Source organism: Schistocerca gregaria, chromosome 4 (genome assembly GCF_023897955.1).
Source record: "Schistocerca gregaria isolate iqSchGreg1 chromosome 4, iqSchGreg1.2, whole genome shotgun sequence".
Taxonomy (NCBI): domain Eukaryota; kingdom Metazoa; phylum Arthropoda; class Insecta; order Orthoptera; family Acrididae; genus Schistocerca; species Schistocerca gregaria.
This window is the reverse complement of record NC_064923.1, coordinates 575,376,396-575,398,790: the sequence shown is the minus strand read 5'-3', so window position 1 is coordinate 575,398,790 and position 22,395 is coordinate 575,376,396. Positions and strand designations below refer to the sequence as shown.

Genomic DNA, 22,395 nt, shown 5'->3' with positions numbered 1-22,395 from the left:
TTTCTTGTACTTTATCCTTTCAATACAAAATTCTTTCGTTTCGTATTGTTGCTCTTGTTTACTTCATTTTTCGCAGATTTAATAATTCTTTGTGCCCATCAATACTCCTTACGTTATCATACTTTGACAGGTGTGGAACAATCCCCTCTGATTCTACTTCATGCTGGTATTTTCATTTCTTCATAGCTGTCACGCTCAACATTCTCAACACTGTACGTTGCATGTTTTAACCTGTGTGTGCCATTTTTAGACAGTGCATTCTTTTCTAAACTCTGCTACCATATCTAGCAATAAAGTGATTAATGTGATTAATGCCATTAGTATTCAAAATACCAATTAATACAAGCTTTTGTGTTGTTTGTTGCTAATTTATTTTTACAATAATTCGCAGTCCAAAGAAAATGAAGTACAACTGGAGCTAATCATTTTTATAGAGTTGACGGTGACAAATTTGTTGCCTTAGATGTGAAAGTATGCGAGATCAAACTGTAGAACGAAAAAAAAACATGTGGCAGTCATACGTCCTATAAACTACTTTTCATGACACCCATCTGTGACAGTAATAGCAGTGAAAGAAAGGACTGCACACACTTATGAGCCAAAACATTACTATCAGCTGCTTAGAAATGTTTTGATCCACTTTTAGAATGCAATACAGAAGCAGTTCCACATGGCATGGGTTCGACAATTCCTTGGTAAGTTTCCGCAGGTACTTGGCACCAGATTTCTATGCATAGACCACCCAATTCAGAATGATCCGGTGGTTTGCGGGCGTGGAGCTGGCGGCCGACAACATCCCACAGCTCATGAATTTGGTGGCTACATCAACGTGAATTCACTATCATGCTCCGCAAACCACTGAAGTTACACAGACAATTATCCTCCCGGAAGATGCTGTCGGGGAAGACATTTAAACTGAAGGGAAGCGGATCGTCTCCCATAATGTTCACGAAGTCCACACCTGTCATGGTGCCCTCGATTACTATCAAAGTCCCGTGGAAGCACATGTGAATGTCCCCAACGTTATAATACTACCCCACTGGCCTGCATCCGTGGTGTGGAGAATTTTTCTAGCGGCTGTTCGCCTGAATTGTGACGCACCCAGGCACATTCTTCGATAGGGTGTAAAACGAAACGTAGCTCATCTGCCCATGTGACATGTTTCTATTGATCAAAGACCCAGCCTCGATGATCCTTTTTGCCCATAGTAGCCGTAACTGACGACGTTCCTGAGGCAAACGTAGGAACACGGACGGGTCGTCTTCAGCAGAGCACCATGTTCAACAATGTGCGCTGGTCGGTCTGAAACTTCAGCATTGTGCTCTGTCGTCAGATACGGCACAGATCGCTACCTAACCTGCTTTACAAACTCCAAATTCGACATTGTGTGACGAGGTGTTAGCGTCCTACACCTTTTCGTCAATCACAGTTGCACCATCATGCTAACATTGTCCATAAATATTCACGGTACTAGCATGCAAACAGTCCACTGTCAAAGTCATTTACGTCAGTAGACTTCCTCATTTGTGGCACGTATTGTTGCTATAATCACTCTCCACTGATCTCTAGAATGATTGTCCATTCTACTTACAAAGTGTTCTTACTGCGTCATGTGCCAACATAACCAGGTGGCATACAAACTAGCAGCGAGCTGTGGTCACAAAGGTAATGCTTTGTCTTGTCAGTGTTTGCGTATAGCCATAACAAAAAATAAAAATAGCTTGTTAATAATTTTATCAGGTAATGAGCTGGATTACGCCATCAGTGTATAGTATGTCCGTAGACAATCTTCCTGACTTTATCTGACACTACAGAAAAGACAGCTTCAGGATCCAAATTTCAAGTCAGATTTTACCAACATGGACCACAAATTGCATTCTCGTACTCTCGACACAGCAGTCGTACGACTGAAACGGATGGGATTGACACTTTCTTTAGTCGGCCAGTGTGGCCGAGCGGCTGTAGGCGCTTCAGTCTGGAACCGCGCGACCGCTACGGTCGCAGGTTGGAATCCTGCCTCAGGCATGGATGTGTGTGATGTCCTTAGTTTGTTTGGTTTAAGGACTTCTAGATACCTAAGATGTGAAGTTCCATTGTGCTCAGAGGCATTTGAACCATTTGACTCTTTCTTTGGTCAGAATCTTTTAACACGGGCTATGATATCGTCTTTAACCTGCGGTAATGTGGAAAAGTTACAAAAATATAAATGTTACTAGAATGACAAAACCTTCAATAATCTGAAAATAACTTTTTATACAAAATCACCAAAGTGATAACATTTATTAAAAGTAAAGTGCAGATTAGTTACATTTCCGGACTTTGTGGTACATAGAAAATTGTAAAACAACTGGCAGATTCAGTGAGGCACGATTACAGTGAATACGGCTGCACGGCGTTAATGCCAGTCCACGCTCAGACGTGGAAGCACTGGCTGGGCCGCACTGTAGCTCCGCAGCAGTTGTCAGAGTCGTGGCGTCACACTTCGCCCTCCCTCTGGGTGACCTTGAGGGTGAGCGGTGCCACGGGGCCGTGGAGGACCGTAGTCCTCCAGCGCATCTCGCCGTCAAACTCCAGCCGGAAGCGGCGCACCACCTGGTGCCACAGGCAGACAAACAAACAAAAAAACCCTCAGAGTACAGCCGACATGCAAGATTCCTGAATTAATTTTCAAGTTAGGACTGTGTATCTGGCCCAGACTCGAACACAGTAACATGGCCTATCATTTTATCCTCAATGGATAGGTCTAGAGTTTTTACAGTCGGAGTTGGGACGTCTGCTCAAGCACCTATTTAAAGTGCAAAAAACAATAATATTTACGCGTTCCGCAAGTTTTTTTTTTACACTGTAAATGGGTGGTTGAGCCGACGTTTCAACATTTACAGTAACATGACTTGAAGCTGTGAGGGCGGTTCGTGCACCGTACTTGGATAGCTGTCGTTGAAGGCGTTGGGCGCGATATGCGACATTTGCAGTTTGGCCTCCACTTCAGCATACAGTAAGTATCAAAACAGAACATACTGGACTGCAGGGTTAAAGATACAGTCATCCACTCACCACAAATGTGGACATTATGGAGCACTTTTAGACACAGCGAGCTTGTCCTCTGAATCACATATGACTCGGATCGTTACTAACAAGGGGAAACAACACAGTCTTAACTCTGCAGGTTGAAATAAGGGAAAGGAGAGGTCGATTGATAAGACACACTCAGTGACATCATGAAATCACCAATTTAATACTGGAGGGAAGTGTGTGTCTGCGGGGTGGAGGGGTGGGGGGATAAAATTGTAGAAGGAGACCAAGATATGAATATACACTACTGGTCAGTAAAATTACCACACCAAGAAGAAATGCACATGATAAACGGGTATTCATTGGACAAATATATTATACTAGAACTAACATGTCATTACATTTTTCACGCAATTTGGGAGCATAGATCCTGAGAAATCAGTACCCAGAACGACTACCTCTGGCCGTAATAACGGCCTTGGTACGCCTGGGCATTGAGTAAAAAAAGAGCTTGGATGGCGTGTACAGATACATTTGCCCATGCAGCTTCAACACGATACCACAGTTCATCAAGAGTAGTGACTCGTGTATTGTGACGAGCCATTTGCTCGGCCACCATTGACCAGACGTTTTGAATTGGTGAGAGATTTGGAGAATGTGCTGGCCAGGGCAGAAGTCGAACATTTTCTGTATCCAGAAAAGCCCGTACAGGACCTGCAACATGCGGTCGTGCATTATCCTGCTGAAATGTAGGGTTTCGCAGGCATCGAGTGAAGGGTAGAGCCACGGGTCGTAACACATCTAAAATGTAAGGTCCACTGTTCAAAATGCAGTCAATGCGAACGAGAGATGACCGAGAGATGTGTAACCACAGGCACCCCATATCGTCACGTTGGGTAATACGCCAGTATGGCGATGACGAATACACGCTTCCAATGTGCGTTCACCGCGATGTCGCCAAACACGGATACGACCATCGTGATGCTGTATACAGGACCTCGATTCATCCGAAAAAATTACGTTTTGCCATTCGTGCACCCAGGTTTGTCGTTGAGTACACCATTACAGGCTCTCCTGCCTGTGAAGCAGCGTCAAGGGTAACCGCAGCCACTGTCTCCGAGCTGATAGTCCATGCTGCTGCAAACGTCGTCGAACTGTTCGTGCAGATGGTTGTTCGTCTTGCAAACGTCCCATCTGTTGACTCAGGGATTGAGACGTGGCTGCACGATCCGTTACAGCCATGCGGATAAGATACCTGTCATCTCGACTGCTAGTGATAAGAGGCCGTTGGGATCCAGCCCGGCGTTCCGTATTACCTTCCTGTACCCATCGATTCCATATTCTGCTAACAGTCATTGTATCCCGAGGAACGCGAGCAGCAATGTCGCGATACGATAAACCGCAATCGCGATAGGCTACAATCCGACCTTGATCAAAGTCGGAAACGTAATGGTACGCATTTCTCCTCCTTACACGAGGCATCACAACAACGTTTCACCAGGCAACGCCGGTCAACTACCGTTTGTGCATGAGAAATCGGTTGGAAACTTTCCTCATGTCAGCACGTTGCATGTGTCGCCTCCACGTCAACCTTGTTTGAATCCTCTGAAAAGCTAATCAATTGCATACCACAGCATCTTCTTCGTGTTGGTTAAATTTCGCGTCTGTAGCACGTCATCTTCATGGTGTAGCAGTTTTAATGGGCGGTAGTGTAGTAATCAGATTAAGAAGGATGTAGGCCGCAGTAGTTGCTCGGAGATGAAGAAGCTTGCACAGGGTGGAGAGCTGCATCAAACAAGTCTTCGGACTGAAGACGGCAACAACAACAACTTGTAAACTATAATTCAGTAAGCCACACACGCTAAATAAACAAATTTGGTCCACTCTCTGTGGCAGCTGCGGACTCACCCTGGCCAGCAGAGTGTAGATCTCGGTTTCGGCGAACCTGCGGCCGATGCAAGTCCTCGGCCCGAAGCCGAAGGGCATGAAGGCGAAGGGGTGGGCCGTCTGGGAAGACTCCCCGCCCTTCAGCCACCTCTCCGGCAGGAAATCAGACGGCCGCGAGAAGTGTTCCTCCGAGTTAGCCAGCACCACGTTCGCCATCGACAAGTCTACCTGTCCACAAAAACATCAGCTGAGATTGAAATTTCCCCCATCGTTGCATACTGGCGTTTTGAAAGTTTTGCTAAACTATTCTTATCTTATGACTGACGAATGAACATAGCTCTAGAGATATTGTATTCTTACTCTTTGGATTAATGTAGGGTGCGCTTAACATTTCTGTGAATTTCTATCTGTGAGCTATACCGTCTTGCTCTCCACATGTCATCCAACCTTCCTAAAAGCGCATCCAGATTCACCTCAGTAGCTTTACCGACTGATGTAACCTTCAAAATTCCTCGGAATCAATCTTAAATAAGTTAAGAAACCAGCTGGTTTTTTTTCAATATCTATACTAAAAGCTCTCCAGAAGTAGCATATTCATTCAAAAATATTGTGTTAGTACATTCAAGTATGCCACAGCTTCCATTTCACTTTAGCAAAACAGCTGTAGTTTTATAATTGAAAGAGAAAATATTACAATATGGAATATTTCGACATGCTCTAGCATCACGCCTGGAGCAAACGAATGCATTTTTTCATTTTTGCAACTTACTTTTAAAAACAATATCTTATATAGTATCAAAATTAATTCATAGTAATGTTTTCCAAACTCTTAGCATTCAGACAGTAATTTAAGTTTTTCCGATTCAGAAGGTATATTTCGTTTTGCAAGGAATTTTTATTTTGTAGGAAAACGATATTCAAAATTGCATTGTACCGTTTGCTATACAAGTTTTGCCCCGATTCTTAGAAATGTGTTATATTTCAACCAACATGCAATAACTTGGAATTTCCGCACGCAATAAGTTGGAATTTCCGCATACAATAACTTGGAATTTCCTTTAACTTAAAGAAAAATGTAATAATGAATACCGCTATACCGTTTAAGTTTCATGGCAGTGCAGTAGGACTTAAGAACTAAGTATTTATAAAGATTCATGAGTTACTTAGAGGTCCAAAGAAATATATGGTGGTTATAGTATGTTATTAACTAAAACTACCTTAGTATGAACTATAGAAAATGAGGCTATTTAAATAATTTTTGCTGTTCCGGCTTAAGTATGCTCCAAGTTACATGTAGATGAATCGTGAAAGAAATAGAAAGAAAGCTGTTACACGATGTTGTTAGTAGTAGAGAGTGATGTTGGTTATGTAACTGGTGTGCGTAAGCTTCTGAAAACTGAATAACATTTGCCACTAAGTGCGCCGTCATTTGTTAAAGCTGGATAAAAGCGTTCGTCATTCTGCAAAAGAACCGTGTGTCAATACATTAACAACTCTGTATGAACCACAACTATTTCAGCGTGTTAAGTGTGGACCTTTATCCACCAAGCTGTTCGTTATTGGACAAAAGCCAGTAAAAACCAAACGTTATTGAACATTGACATTATTATTTACGAAAACCTTTGTCGTGCACTGTAAACTGAAACGATGGAAGCCTAGTAGTAAATAAGCAGAAGACATTAGAAATTGTAAGATGATAAACTACGGAGCTAAGTAAGGTGATTGCATATTAACCACATTATTCTCAGAAGTCTTGCGTGAAATTACCAGACTTTTTAACTGGCAACACTAGGAAGGGGTAGACGCTAATGAAACGTATGTGAACCGCTTTTGTTTGGTGATGATATTCTACTGTTTGCCTTCAATGAAGATAAACTTCAATGTCCAGTGGAACAAATTAATAGATAAAGTTTGACACTGCACTCGAAAATAACTAAACATTTGAGTAACCAACAAATTCATAATAACATACAATAAACTAACAACGAAATAATAATACCAGTTGATGAACTTTTTATTCGTTTATTTTTTATTTTTATTATGGGCAGTTGAAGACAATGTGTAGATCGACAGGAAAAGAAATTAACAGAAGAGTACGTTATAAGTTTTTGTTGCTAATTATAAACACAAAATTGAGACCTTTTCACGGTAGTAATTCATTTTTCAACCGGTTTTCTGTTTACAAGGTCATAATCAGAGTTGTAGCTTCGTACCGACGGAAGAATCACGGAACGTTATAAGTTACGTGTTTACAAGCGTTGGAAGAGAAGGATTGGTTGGACAGAGAAATGAATAACGGGAAAAGGGGACTGGAGTGCTTTTGATATATTCAGTAGAGATTTGGAAATGAAGCATTTACAATCAGAGTGTGTTAACAGTTTTTACGTATGTTCGATATGAACTTTTACTGTATATACCATTGAAAAACTGCATGATTTTATGCGAGTAATGGAGAAATGGATGTAGGGAATTAGTAGGAGAAACGTGGAAACGAACAAATGGATCAGGGGACAGCCTGCGTTGGGAGATGTAATTTTAACTGTTATGAAATCGAAATCGAAGTGGCCGAGAGATTTAGCTGTGTTGTGGATGGGTGGCACATGGACCAAGAAAACTCTTTCGAGGATTCCAAGACATAAGAGAATACCAATAACGTGACCTGATGGAAGGCGGGCAGACGGCATCAGAAAATACTACGCAGAAATTCGGATGAGTGTGTCGTTGAAGAAAGTAATGGATGGACAAGTCCACAAGAGGGCTCCGTCCCACAGTGTTAACAGTCTGTTAACTGACGACGAACGAGTACGACTGAAATAAGAATGTAGGGTATGCAAAAAGCAAATTAAGGCCGTAACAGAAAATGGTGTAAAGCTGGTGCAGGTAAGAGAATCTGTCGCTGGCCGCGAGCCGCAGCTTGCTTCTACAGCCGTTGGCCACTCACCCCCTTCGGGACGCGGTAGTTGCTGAGCACCAGGTTGTCCGCCACCACCTGGCGACTGCCGCCCAGAGCCACCGGCCGCAGTCTGCCAACATAACAACACGCACGCACTACTACCAACTGTAACCAGTCCTCCACAAAAAGTTTACAAGTGCGAGTCTTATTCCTTGGAATACAATGTTAGACAACTACAAGTAATCACAACCACTGCATTTCAGGAAATACGCCACGGTGTGACGAGTCTGATGAATCGGGAGAACAGAAACCAGCATGTGATGCACAAAACATTTCCGCTAACAGTCAAAATAAAAGATTATTTATTCGTCACACGACCGGTTTCTGGATTGTGTCCATCCTCAGGCGTTTACACATTCATGTATGTGTTTATATTGCGGCAGATAACTGTTTGAATATAAAGAAAATAATTTGCTGGTGACTAAACAGATACAAGTGAAACATTTGTAAGTGTAAGGCACCATTTGTCGAAAATATATCTGTACTTACATAAATATGAAATATCCTTATTATAATTACGCTCTGGCGACAGTTTTTCCAGTTAGTTGCACATTTGTTACCACTCTCACGTCCATGCTTTTTAAAATTTGGCTGCATATTTCACAACTGTGTCGTGAACTCGTGATATACACTGTGTTTACATACAAACATGTAGGTTATAGCCAAAGAACTTAGACATAGGAGGTGCAAAGATGTTGCTCATACAGAAACATGTAGGTTATGGTTAAAGAACTTGGCCGAAGGATGTGCAAAGATGCTTCACACATATAAACTTAACAAAACTATTATAAATTGCGCAAGTTTTGATCCGTGTTATGAAAATTTTGATCCACATATTTGCCATAGGTTTTCGATCTAGGAAGTACAGTGATGTTATACATATGACATTACTGACGGCTATTACAAATACCAAAAACGACGGAACTGTTTTGAGCCATATGGCACCGACACCGAAAGAGAGGATTGTAGCTACTGTGGACATTGCATTTCGCTGAAACTGGGTGTACATCAAAGTGACCAACTACTGTCCACTATTATGGCTGGTGTCGCCTTCTCTCCAGAAGGAAACAGTTCTACAATCTGGTCGCCTGTTAGACAGTGAAATGTAACTGACTCAGCTAGCGACTAATAACTGCGTATTACATGAGGTAATGTTCTGACTTATCGGAAGATTCGTACTTCTGTACGCTTATGAGCATTGGGTTAGCATATTCGGCTGTTTGTGACAGACTTTCAGCATGATTTGAAATTTATTTTAAGTAAAAGTGCAAGTTAATAACGTTGACAATGATAAGCAGATATTGGGTACTTCAGTGTTCATTGACTTGTAGCTCTCAGTATAATCAGAATTAGTAGAAAAAGGAGATAATTAAAGTAAGAACTGAATGTATGTGTGTGTGTGCGGCTGTTGAAGCCCAATATTACTCGAGAAAATAAAATACAAATTTGACAACTGGAGCAAATGTACAAAAATGTTGATTTTTGTCAGTATAAACACTATTTTGCGAAGCAAACTGTATTATTTCAAGATGAATTTTCATGAAGAAGAAACAATCAGATTATGGAACAAGAGATATTAAAGAAAGAAGAAACGTTAGTTATAAAATTATGACTAACTGTTATGTTAATTTGTATAGTTTAGCAGCAGTAGGCCCATGGTCTGCTTTTGTGCGTCTACTTTTGTGTCACGCTGTTCATCATAGTTGGCTTTGTAATGAGAAATAGAACACATTCATTTCAAAAAGTGTATGATTTTCTATTTATCATACCCGAGAGCAATCGACGTATTTTTGAACATAGCCTAATGAGTAATGTGTTAAACTTCCTGTCTGATTAAAAATATGTGCCCGAGCGGAACTCGAAACTGGGGCAGGAAAGTGTTCTACCGACTGAGCTACCCGAACATGATTCACAATCCGGCCACACGCCTTCTCTTCCACCAGTACCTCTTCTCGTACTTTCCAAACTCCTAATGTTTCATTCCAGTGAAGTGCGTGAACAGTAGCCTTGTCGCATAAATACTCTCTGTTGTTGAAGGGTTTATCTATGGGAGTCATGTAAAGTGGTCGAGATGAAGTAGAACAGATAGTGGTGACTTCAGGAAGGAAGACGTGGCACGAAGCACGGAAGCCAGTGTCTTCGGCGTACTGCCAGTGGTGGACAGAAGGAGAGAGATTTGTCAGAGGTGTATAGGATACATTTTGTAGGAGTGGAGACAGTATGGAACCCTGTGGCACACCTGATGCCAGGTAAATAACGTAGGACGTAGTGTGTTTGGTAGTTGCATAGTATACTGCGAGAGCCAGAGGGGTGGAACTACAAGGTCCAAAATAAAGAACAATAATTAAATTGAATTGTGATATTTTCCCAGTAAATAAGCAAATTAATGTGTTCAAAACTTTGTATGTCCCATGTGATATTTGTTGAATGCGGATTAGGCCATCGTCTAAGGCAAGTGTCCGTCTTCTAATTGCCGTACAACGGAAGTCTCCAAGGATGTAAATACCGACCGTGAACGTCTGGGTTTGTGATTTTATGAGAGTTCACGAGACGGAATGGGATTAGAAATTATATCTTGTTATGTATTAGGTGCGGGAGTATTTTTGGGAGATCTTAATTGTGAGCTAACAGCCTCTCAATTTGTAATTATTAATTTTCACTCAGATGACGATGACCGTTATAAATGAAGACGCAAACAGCGCAGTGATGCCCCTCTTGTGAGGCAGCTGGTGGTTAGTAGCACCCAGGTAATGTCACATCAACAATTCTGTACGCTTCCCTAAGAATTAGCTTGTAAAAGTGAACTAGTTTTTTTTAAAAGTAACAGCAGACAATAATGCCGAGCGTGACAGAGTGCTGTATCCTTGCTAGGGCCGTGCCTGTAAACAGAACCCAAGAAGATCACACAAACCCGCTTTTCACAGTATTCTGCAGCAGCCAATATGTATCTTCCATCACATGTTCAGTGTCCACCACAGAGGACATCGCGGTGTACGCTATGTTGGCGACAATCATGCAGTGAAAGGCTCTACTATACAGCATCATGTTTACCGTTCTCGAAATGTAAAGTACCTTCGCTATTTACGCGATCGACAGACGAACCACCGGCCTGTAGTCTGTAGATACACTTAGAGATACAACAGTCTGCTGGCTAGGTTACGTGCCATCATGTTTCCATTGTTCCCTCTCATGCGCGCATTTCTCTCTTTCAAGCACTTCAAATCGATAGTGTCTTCCTAAGTATCAGATCATATTCGTTTTGCAACCTTTTGTGTGTTTTTAATATTTTTTTATCAATCAGCATAACCGGGACAGGTGCACAGTGAGCTTATTCAGGATAGTTAAAGTTGACGGGGCGTTAAATCCTAAGTTGTAGAGTTTTGTGAACAAAAAAAAAAAAAAAACGGAAGTTTGTCCATTATACGGGGTAGATATCAGCGCGTCGAGATTGGTTTGTAAGCCGCCAGCCAGTCATGGCGGAGCAGAGACGTGATGCTTTACAGAAGTAAGTTAGTCATCGTGGAACTAAACCCCACATAGAAGGCTGGAGGGAAACACGTGGTGGCTAGACGAGCGCCAGTGGCAGAGAGAGCTTGGGGGTGCGAGTCGACGTTCTTCGGCGGCGGCCAGCAGTCAACACGTGATGTCTGTAGCACGATTCCTATAGGGTACACACAGCGGGCACGTACTGCGTAGGTTGCCAGCTGTTCACATTTCAACGGAACAAACAAACTCTGCAGAAGTGACGCTCTTACTTGGCAAGTAGACCACAACGAATTATACTTGAACATTAGGAGAAAATATTAAAATGAAACCTTCGAAATAAATATCAGAATAGTTAGGTGACCTGACTGATCCTCGATACTAGCACCAAACTTTTCTCTGATTTCAGTGCAAAATATTTCTTTCCAGAAATATACGCTACAGGCCATTAAAATTGCTACACCACGAAGATGACGTGCTACAGACGCGAAATTTAACAGACAGGAAGGAGATGCTGTGATATGCAAATGTTTAGCTTTTCAGAGCATTCAGACAAGGTTGGATCTGGTGGTGACACCTACACCATGCTGACATGAGGAAAGTTTCCAACCGATTTCTCATACTCTAACATCAGTTGACCGGCGTTGCCTGGTGAAACGTTGTTGTGATGCCTCGTGTAAGGAGGAGAAATGCGTACCATCGCGTTTCCGACTTTGATAAAGGTTGGATTGTAGCCTATCGCGATTGCAGTTTATTGTATCGCGCATTGCTGCTCGTATTTGGTCGAGATCCAATGACTGTTAGCAGAATATGGAATCGGTGGGTTCAGGAGGGTAATACGTAACGCCGTGCTGGATCCCAACGGCCTCGTATCACTAGCAGTCAAGACGACAGGCATCTTATTCGCATGGCTGTAACGGATCGTGCAACCACGTCTCGATCCCTGAGTCAACAGATGGGACGTTTGCAAGACGAACAACCATCTGCACGAACAGTTCGACGACATTTGCAGCAGCATGAACTATCATCTCGGAGACTATGGCTGCGGTTACCCTTGACGCTGCAATACAGACAGGAGCGCTTGCGATGGTGTACTCAACGACGAACCTGGGTGCACGAATGGCAAAACGTAATTTTTTCGGATGAATCCAGGTTCTACTTACAGTATCATGATGGTCGTATCCGTGTTTGGCGACATCGCGGTGAACGCATTTTGGAAGCGTGTTTTCGTTGTCGTCATAATGGCGTATCACCTGGCGTGATGGTATGGGGTGCCACTGGTTACACGTCTCGGTCACCTCTTGTTCGCATTGACGGCAATTTGAGCAGTGGGCGTTACATTTCAGATGTGTTACGACCCGTAACTCTACCCTTCATTCGATCCCTGCCAAACCCTACATTTCAGCACGATAATGAATGACCACCTTTTGCAGGTCCTGTACGGGCCTTCTGGATACAGAAAATGTTCTACTGCTGCCCTGGCCAGCACATAGTCCAGATCTCTCAAGAATTGAAAACGTCTGGTCAATGTTGGCCGAGCATCTGGCTCGTCACAATACGCCAGTCACTACTCTTGATGAACTGTGGTATCGTGTTGAAGCTGCATGGGCAGCTGTACCTGTACACGCCATCCAAGCTCTGTTTGACTCAATGCCCAGGCGTTTCAAGGCCGTTATTACGGGCAGAGGTGTTTGTTCTGGGTACTGGTTTCTCAGGATCTATGCACCCAAATTGCGTGAAAATGTAATCACATGTTAGTTCTAGTATAATATATTTGTCCAATGAATACCCGTTTATCATCTGCATTTGTTCTTGGTGTAACAATTTTAATGGCCAGTAGTGTATGTAGATCTGTGCTGCGCAGTACATTTCCGTTATCAAGTCAAATTTAATTTCTTCCCAGAGTTTTGATGGCAGTATGTCATTCCCCTTCACTTAACATCTCAATAGTTAACCTTGAATACTCTATGTACCGACTACTTCTTTCACGCCTGTAAGCGCGATCCTTCCATAGTTAGAGTGACGTATCTCTTTCCTTGCGTATCACTTGTTGAGCATTGGGGGACAGGTAAGGTGTAGAATGAGAGACTGGATAAGGAGAATGCAATAAGATCGACGGAGTTAACTGGAATTGGAAGCGCTTACCTCCGGAAATGTGGTTGAAGACTTTCTCGAAGGCAAAGCTTACAGTATAATAATCGATACATAAATATTTCACTTCATGATTATCATCTGCAAGCGCCCCACGTTTATGTTATATACACTCCTGGAAATTGAAATAAGAACACGGTGAATTCATTGTCCCAGGAAGGGGAAACTTTATTGACACATTCCTGGGGTCAGATACATCACATGATCACACTGACAGAACCACAGGCACATATACACAGGCAACAGAGCATGCACAATGTCGGCACTAGTACAGTGTATATCCACCTTACGCAGCAATGCAGGCTGCTATGCTCCCACGGAGACGATCGTAGAGATGCTGGATGTAGTCCTGTGGAATGGCTTGCCATGCCATTTCCACCTGGCGCCTCAGTTGGACCAGCGTTCGTGCTGGACGTGCAGACCGCGTGAGACGACGCTTCATTCAGTCCCAAACATGTTCAATGGGGGACAGATCCGGAGATCTTGCTGGCCAGGGTAGTTGACTTACACCTTCTAGAGCACGTTGGGTGGCACGGGATACATGCGGACGTGCATTGTCCTGTTGGAACAGCAAGTTCCCTTGCCGGTCTAGGAATGGTAGAACGATGGGTTCGATGACGGTTTGGATGTACCGTGCACTATTCAGTGTCCCCTCGACGATCACCAGAGGTGTACGGCCAGTGTAGGAGATTGCTCCCCACACAATGATGCCGGGTGTTGGCCCTGTGTGCCTCGGTCGTATGCAGTCCTGATTGTGGCGCCCACCTGCACGGCGCCAAACACGCATATGACCATCATTGGCACCAAGGCAGAAGCGACTCCCATCGCTGAAGACGACACGTCTCCATTCGTCCCTCCATTCACGCCTGTCGCGACACCACTGGAGGCGGGCTGCACGATGTTGGGGCGTGAGCGGAAGACGGCCGAACGGTGTGCGGGACCGTAGCCCAGCTTCATGGAGACGGTTGTGAATGGTCCTCGCCGATACCCCAGGAGCAACAGTGTCCCTAATTTGCTGGGAAGTGGCGGTGCGGTCCCCTACGGCACTGCGTAGGATCCTACGGTCTTGGCGTGCATCCGTGCGTCACTGCGGTCCGGTCCCAGGTCGACGGGCACGTGCACCTTCCGTCGACCACTGGCGACAACATCGATGTACTGTGGAGACCTCACGCCCCACGTGTTGAGCAATTCGGCGGTACGTCCACCTGGCCTCCCGCATGCCCACTATACGCCCTCGCTCAAAGTCCGTCAACTGCACATACGGTTCACGTCCACGCTGTCGCGGCATGCTATCAGTGTTAAAGACTGCGATAGAGCTCCGTATGCCACGGCAAACTGGCTGACACTGACGGCGGCGGTGCACAAATGCTGCGCAGCTAGCGCCATTCGACGGCCAACACCGCGGTTCCTGGTGTGTCCGCTGTGCCGTGCGTGTGATCATTGCTTGTACAGCCCTCTCGCAGTGTCCGGAGCAAGTATGGTGGGTCTGACACACCGGTGTCAATGTGTTCTTTTTTCCATTTCCAGGAGTGTATCTTACAAGTATTGTGGGAAAGGCGAGCCAAAGGTTGCGGTTCATTGGCAAGACACTTAAAAGATGCAACAAGTCCACTAAAGAGAAATCTCACACTACACTCGTTCGTCCTCTTTTAGAATATTGCTGCGCGGTGTTGGATCCTTACCAGGTGGGATTGACGGAGGACATCGAAAGGGTGCAAAAAAGGACAGCTCGTTTAGTATTATCACGTAATAGGGGAGAGAGTGTGGCAGATATGATACGTGAGCTGGGACGGAAGTCATTAAAGCAAAGATGTTTTTCGTCTCGGCGAGATCTATTTACGAAATTTCAGTCACCAACTTTCTCTTCCGAATGCGAAAATATTTTGTTGAGCCCAACCTACATAGGTAGGAATGATCATCAAAATAAAATAAGAGAAATCAGGGCTCGAACAGAAAGGTGTAGGTGTTCGTTTTTCCCGCGCTTTTCAGGAGTGGGATGGTAGGGAGATAGTATGATTGTGGTTCGATTAACCCTCTGCCAAGCACTTAAATGTGAATTTTAGAGTAATCATGTAAATGTAGATGTAGATGTAGATGGTTGCAGACCGCGCACACCCCTTCATGACGCTCGTGTTTCCCGGCGGCAGTGACATTTTTCAATAAGATAGTGCGCCATGTCAGAAGACCTGGTGTGTAATGGAGTGTTTCAAAGAAAACAATGGGAAGTTCCAAGTGATGTGCTCTCCAGATCTGAAGCCGATCGAACACATCTTCGATGTGACTGAGTGTGACGTCAGAGCTCATCACCCCCCTTCCCAGAATCTACAGAAATTATGTGAGTTGTGTGTGCATATGTGGTACCACCTCCCTCCAGCGACCTACCAAGGCCTCATTGCTTCCATGCCACGATGCGTCCAAATCCGTGCCAAAGGAAGACATATGAGCTATTAGGTAGGTAGTCATAGTGTTCTGGCTGATCAGTGTATATATACATATACTAGCGTTTTATCCACAGCTTCGCCTGCGCACGCATCTGTTGCATACATTGCACACATCTCCTCCTTCCCCTCCCTCTGTCCATCGACTCTTCCTCCCTCTGTCTTGTCAGCTGTGCCCATCCGCTGATATACTGCCTGGAACGTCCGCAGCTCGTTGTCGTGCCGTAGCATTCTCGCTTCCTACGCCCGGATTCCCGGGTTCGATTCCCGGCGGGGTCAGGGATTTTCTCTCGCTCGTGATGACTGGGTGTTGTGTGATGTCCTTAGGTTAGTTAGGTTTAAGTAGTTCTAAGTTCTAGGGCACTGATGACCATAGATGTTAAGTCCCATAGTGCTCAGAGCCATTTGAACCATTTGAACTGCCTGGAACACATTCCGTTTGCTACCTGCACAAAATGCCAATCCTGAAGGCAGCTGAAATGTCAGACGTTACGAACCCTTTTCACCTCGGCCCCACCCCTTCAGAACAGGCCTACAAGAAAGCGACTTAATATTGCATTCTCTCCAGTTCTCAGCTATGCTTAAAATTTCAAGTCTCTAGCTCATGGATCAGTTAGTTTAAAAACAACTGAAAAATTAATACCAAACAGATAGGCAGACAAGTAAGTGACTTAATTAAAACGTTTTGAAATAGTGAGTTTTCGTGTACTGAATTAATGGTATGATGTATAAATCTCTGATTATTAGTCCCATATTCGTACAATATCCTGTATGAAAATCTGTCTTGAAATAATCGAGATATTAGTTCTGACGTATATTAACATCTTTTCTTCTGGTTTAGTGGCACGCCCAGCCATCGAGGCCTACGGTTTCTATGAGTTCCCTAAATCGCTTAAGCAAAGTGCCATGTTAGGCCGTTGCAAGACCTTATGTTCCGTTTCTAATGAGCTAATCTAGGTTCCTTCTTCATCCCTCCCATCATTCCTTCCTTTCTTCTGAGGCTTCAAACTTGGCGTTGTTTCTGTTAGCTCTCGCCGGCCGGGGTGACCGAGCGGTTCTAGGCGCTACAGTCTGGTATCGCGCGACCGCTACGGTCGCAGGTTCGAATCCTGCCTCGGGCATGGGTGTGTGTGATGTCCTTAGGTTAGTTAGGTTTAAGTAGTTCTAGGGGACTGATGACCTCAGAAGTTAAGCCCCATAGTGCTCAGAGCCATTTGAACCATTTGTTAGCTCTCCAAGTGTTTAAACAGTTGTGTAGCCCGAAGTGGCACCATTCTTTGTGCGAGCTATATCTCTTTCCCATTATTATTCCAGGCTGCTAATGATCGTGCACACTACAGTCGATAAAAATATTTTATAATCTCGTTCAGAGACGTTTTCCCGCATCTTAACTAATACAGGGTGTTTCAAAAAATGACCGGTATATCTGAAACGGCAATAAAAACTAAACGAGCAGCGATAGAAATACACCGTTTGTTGCAATATGCTTGGGACAACAGTACATTTTCAGGCAGACAAACTTTTGAAATTACAGTAGTTACAATTGTCAACAACAGATGGCGCTGCGGTCTGGGAAACTCTATAGTTCGATATTTTCCACATATCCACCATACGTAGCAATAATATGGCGTAGTCTCTGAATGAAATTACCCGAAACCTTTGACAACGTGTCTGGCGGAATGGCTTCACATGCAGATGAGATGTACTGCTTCAGCTGTTCAATTGTTTCTGGATTCTGGCGGTACACCTGGTCTTTCAAGTGTCCTCACAGAAAGAAGTCACAGGCGAATAGGGAGGCCAAGCCACGCCGCCTCCTGTATGTTTCGGATAGCCCAAAGCAATCACACGATAATCGAAATATTCATTCAGGAAATTAAAGACGTCGGCCGTGCGATGTGGCCGGGCACCATCTTGCATAAACCACGAGGTGGGCCAATGATTCCTTTGGAAGAAATGGCGGCCCAGACCAGTACGTTTTGAGGATGCAGGGACGATGGGACTGCAACATGGGGCTTTTCGGTTCCCCATATGCACCAGTTCTGTTTATTGACGGAGCCGTCCAGGTAAAAATAAGCTTCGTCAGTAAATCAAATGCTGCCCACATGCATATCGCCGTCATCAATCCTGTGCACTATATCGTTAGCGAATGTCTCTCGTGCAGCAATGGTAGCGGCTCTGAGGGGTTGCCGCGTTTGAATTTTGTATGGATAGAGGTGTAAGCTCTGGCGCATGAGATGATACGTGGACGTTGGCGTCATTTGGATCGCAGCTGCAACACGGCGAACGAAAACCCGAGGCCGCTGTTGGATCACCTGCTGCACTAGCTGCAGGTTGCCCTCTGTGGTTGCCGTACGCGGTCGCCCTGCCTTTCCAGCACGTTCATCCGTCACGTTCCCAGTCCGTTGAAATTTTTCAAACAGATCCTTTATTGTATCGCTTTTAGGTCCTTTGGTTACATTAAACCTCCGTTGAAAACTTCGTCTTGTTGCAACAACACTGTGTTCTACGCGGTGGAATTCCAGCACCAGAAAAATCCTCTGTTCTAAGGAATAAACCACGTTGTCCACAGCACACTTGCACATTGTGAACAGCACACGCTTACAGCAGAAAGACGACGTACAGAATGGCGCACTCACAGACTGCGTTGTCTTCTATATCTTTCACATCACTTGCAGCGCCATCTGTTGTTGAAAATTGTAACTACTGTAATTTCGAAAGTTTGTCCGCCTGAAAATGTACTGTTGTCCCAAGCATATTGCAACAAACGGTGTATTTCTATCGCTGCTCGTTTAGCTTTTATTGCCGTTTCAAATATACCGGTCACTTTTGAAACACCCTGTACATGGGAGCTTTCGCTTGTTTTAGTAAATGTTTAATTGTATTTGTAAATTGAACTCTGGAAATGCCTGTATGAAAATTATATATGTCAGGCTAGTAGCCTTCCCAAAAGAGAATATGCCACACATTAAACTCGCTTAGTAAACCAAAAGACAGTCTCATTAGAAGCAACGTTCCGTTGTTCCGTCTGGAAGTTGATAGTGGTAGCTGAGGGCTCTTTCTATGAGGAGGGTCTAAAATTTTTGAGAAAAGCGTTGCTTCTTCCAAGAGAGCGTGAGTTAATATCTACGTATGAAGTTTTGACCTTCTTGGAAGTATTAAAGAAGTGTTTCATGATTACAGCGCGAAGTGCTACAAAAGACTTCGTACGATATGGATGCTGTAATTCCAGTTTGCCGGAATAAATAATTGTACCGAGATAAAAGCAGTTCTTTTTAAAAGGTAGAAATGATGGCAAGGGTACTTTGTGAATGTGTTTTAATGTAATAAATTTCATAGCCTTGCTCCAACCATAACAATAGCCGCTACAGAAGTTATAATGTCATTGCTCGACCCGTATTCCATCAGTAATCTTGTACAACCTGTTTACACGAATGTTCTCATGCAAGAAAAACCCGTTCAAGCTGGAATATGAATTATCTGGTAAAGCAATCAATTAAAATTGTGAAACTTCACATTGTCACTTTGAGCAGGCGATCTAATTTATTCTAGTGTGTTACTATTTAATTTTTCTTGATCGTTTTAAATATAAAGACGAAGTTCATTATTTCGATTGCAAAGTCACCGTCAGAACTCAAAAACGGAAAGGCAGAAATGTAATAACTATCGTTAAATATGAAATTAAGAACTACATAAACACGAAAAGTTATTTAGCCACCCGGCTTGTTAAAAGTCATGTCACAGACACGTTGTGTAAATCTCGGTCACACACAACGAATTGCCATTTCTGCGTCACGCTTATAGAAACAGGATAAATTCTATAAATAGGGGTTGGAAAACCATTGCGAGCAGAAACGGATAGCCTACAAAGTACAAACCTGTGAACTTTGATAAAAAGTAAAAAGAAAACTTCCTGGCCGTCTTAGTAAAGTTCCCAGATACTAGAATTCTAGTTAGTGTATATGTACTTCTTCTGACATGTGTTACCTGAGCGTGCTGCCTCGCCTTCTGTTGATACTCATTAGGTCATTCAAACATAATTTTTTGTCGATCTCCTCACGAAGGGGATCATTCAGCGATGAGGAACGAGTCCAGTTCTACATTAACAGGCAGAAACATCGTCTGAATGCTACATCATTAGAGCACACTGAGAACAGATTATGAATAGTTCTAATTTACTCAAACTGATTATTGTGGGAATTACTTAGGAGGAAAACAACAACTTTGAAAAATCCACTGCCCTCCTGTTACGTAACTCAGCTACTGATTTATGTGATAGCTAAACTAAACCATTTACGTAACTTAACACAGACTACGATCAACTGTCTATATACAGGCAAAGTCGAGATCTCTTTAACACAAATATTTGACTTAAGCTGAATTTACGGCCCTGAATCGAAATATTTTAGTTAACTACATAAAGAGACGCTCATGAAATAACGTTTTACTTTCTTCCTGAATACCGTAGATTCTCAGTTTCTTGCCTGATGTCTGTAGATAACCTGTTACAGACTTCAGGACCAGAATTTTAAAAAAATTCTTAACTCTAGAAACGGATAAAAACTCAATACGGAAATTCGTTTTAATTTTAGTATTGTGGTTGTGAATTGCACAGTTCAGTCTACATTCATACTTATTATTAATTACAAATAACATTATGGAGTATATTTGTTGCCATAAAGTTGTAAGAATGCCTAAGTGCCTGAGGGGGTTTCGGTCAGATATTGCGTTATCAACAATATTATTTTTCCAGGCCTATATATAACGAATACTTTTTTGATCTTCACTGAATTGCCCCAAACGATTACGTTACACTACAGAACGGAGTGAAAGTAGGTGATTGGGCCCTACATCGGTATAACTACTAGCGTCATTTGTAGATATCAAAGTTTTTGAAGAACATTCCGATATCTCAGATACGCTCAAGAACAAGAGTGGATCGAGCACCGAACATTGCGTCATGTCACATTTAATGTTTCTCCACCCAGCATTTACTGTTATTCCTTTCGTATTATTTGTTAATGGGACCCACTGCTTTCTGTTGTAAAGACGAGAGCCCAACCATACGAGGGATGCCCAATAATTTTTTTTCCTCGACCGGTTTCGGTTGCATAAATGCGAAGTTTGTTGCGGGACATCGTGGAATATTCTCACTTCACCACGTATAGTTTCATCACATTCCGACGGTTGTGGGAGATATACGTAACATTCAAGATGGCGTCTGTAACAGAGGTACATTCCAAGCTGAACACTGTCACTGAGTTTCTTTTGGCGAAAAATCAGAGCTTCGCAGATATTCATAGGCGCCTGCAGTATGTCTACGGCGACCTGTCGGTAAACAAAATCACGCTGCGTCGTTGGGAGAGGCGTCTGTCATCGCCGCAAAAATATCGCTGAAATCTGTCCGATCTCCCATGCCTGCCGGCCGTAAACAGCTGTTGACTCCTGCAATGCTGCAGCGCGCGGACAGCCTCATTCGAGATGGACGGATCACAGTCAACACCGTGTTGCACAACTGCATTGTTGGTAGTGCCAACACACGCGTCCACCAGTTGGTGTACTCCAGGCTGTGTGCCTGCTTGGTTCCTAGCCCCCCCCCCCCCCCCAAGAGAAGTCGCATTGAACAGAGATTATGTTGAGAAACAGGGTTTTGAAACCAAAAGAGAGGGAAATAATATAATGTATTGGAATCCTGAATAAAAACAACCTGTTTGCAGAAAAAAAGTGATGTATTACGCATTGAACACCTTTAGTACAAGGGGATACCTTCTTAAGTCCCATATAATTTTAGCTTCCCTAGCACAATTTTATGATCTATAGAACTGAAGCCCTTGGCAAGGTCACAGAATGCCACATAGTAATTTTTCTTTACAATTAAGTTTGTGAGACAATATATTTATTTTTCCAGTACAGAAGCCTTTACGAAAACCAAATTGAGCTGCTGTTGAAAGGTTATCACAGAAAGGTGGTTCGATATGCTGTGGTAAGGTACAATTTTGAAAATACTAGAAGGATACACGAGTCGATAATTACAGGTCACTTGCTTACTGATGACTGCTGGTGTAATATGCCATGCCTATCCACCTAATGGATATGCTGTCATGGTCCCGTTTTGACCCTATGTTTTTAGGTACTGGTAGGATAAGTTATGGAATTTTGTTGACAACTACGTGAAATTAATATCATCTTTCTCGTTGATACTATCCTCCGACAGCTGTAAATAATTTGTCTAACCGAGTTGATTCGTTTCAGGCCTCATAATGCTTTAACTTACTTTCTCTTTGTTCTTGGCAGTTTTATGTTCAGTAAACTACTTTTTCCTTAGTGATAACACACCAAAGAATTTTGAAATACTGCTTGAATTGCTCCTTTAATTCATGATTAGAACCAGCCTACTACATTAAATACAGGTATCACTTTTTTTCTCTTCACTTGGTTTCCAGTGTAGTTGTTCCTTACTTCTTGTTAAGCAAA

General features: G+C 43.3%; 1 protein-coding gene across 1 annotated transcript in view; it reads right to left on the bottom strand.

The window, feature by feature from the left end:
• Positions 1–2,232: 2,232 nt before the first annotated feature.
• Positions 2,233–22,395, bottom strand: part of LOC126266726 (probable cytochrome P450 301a1, mitochondrial) — a 286,151-nt gene continuing 265,988 nt past the window's right edge. Inside the window, exons 10-12 of the mRNA XM_049971202.1 lie at positions 7,841–7,922; positions 4,921–5,127; positions 2,233–2,592 (exon numbers count right to left, since the gene is read on the bottom strand). Coding sequence (XP_049827159.1) covers positions 2,476–2,592; positions 4,921–5,127; positions 7,841–7,922 — 406 coding nt within the window. The 3' untranslated portion in view covers positions 2,233–2,475. The remainder of the gene's footprint in view (positions 2,593–4,920; positions 5,128–7,840; positions 7,923–22,395) is intronic.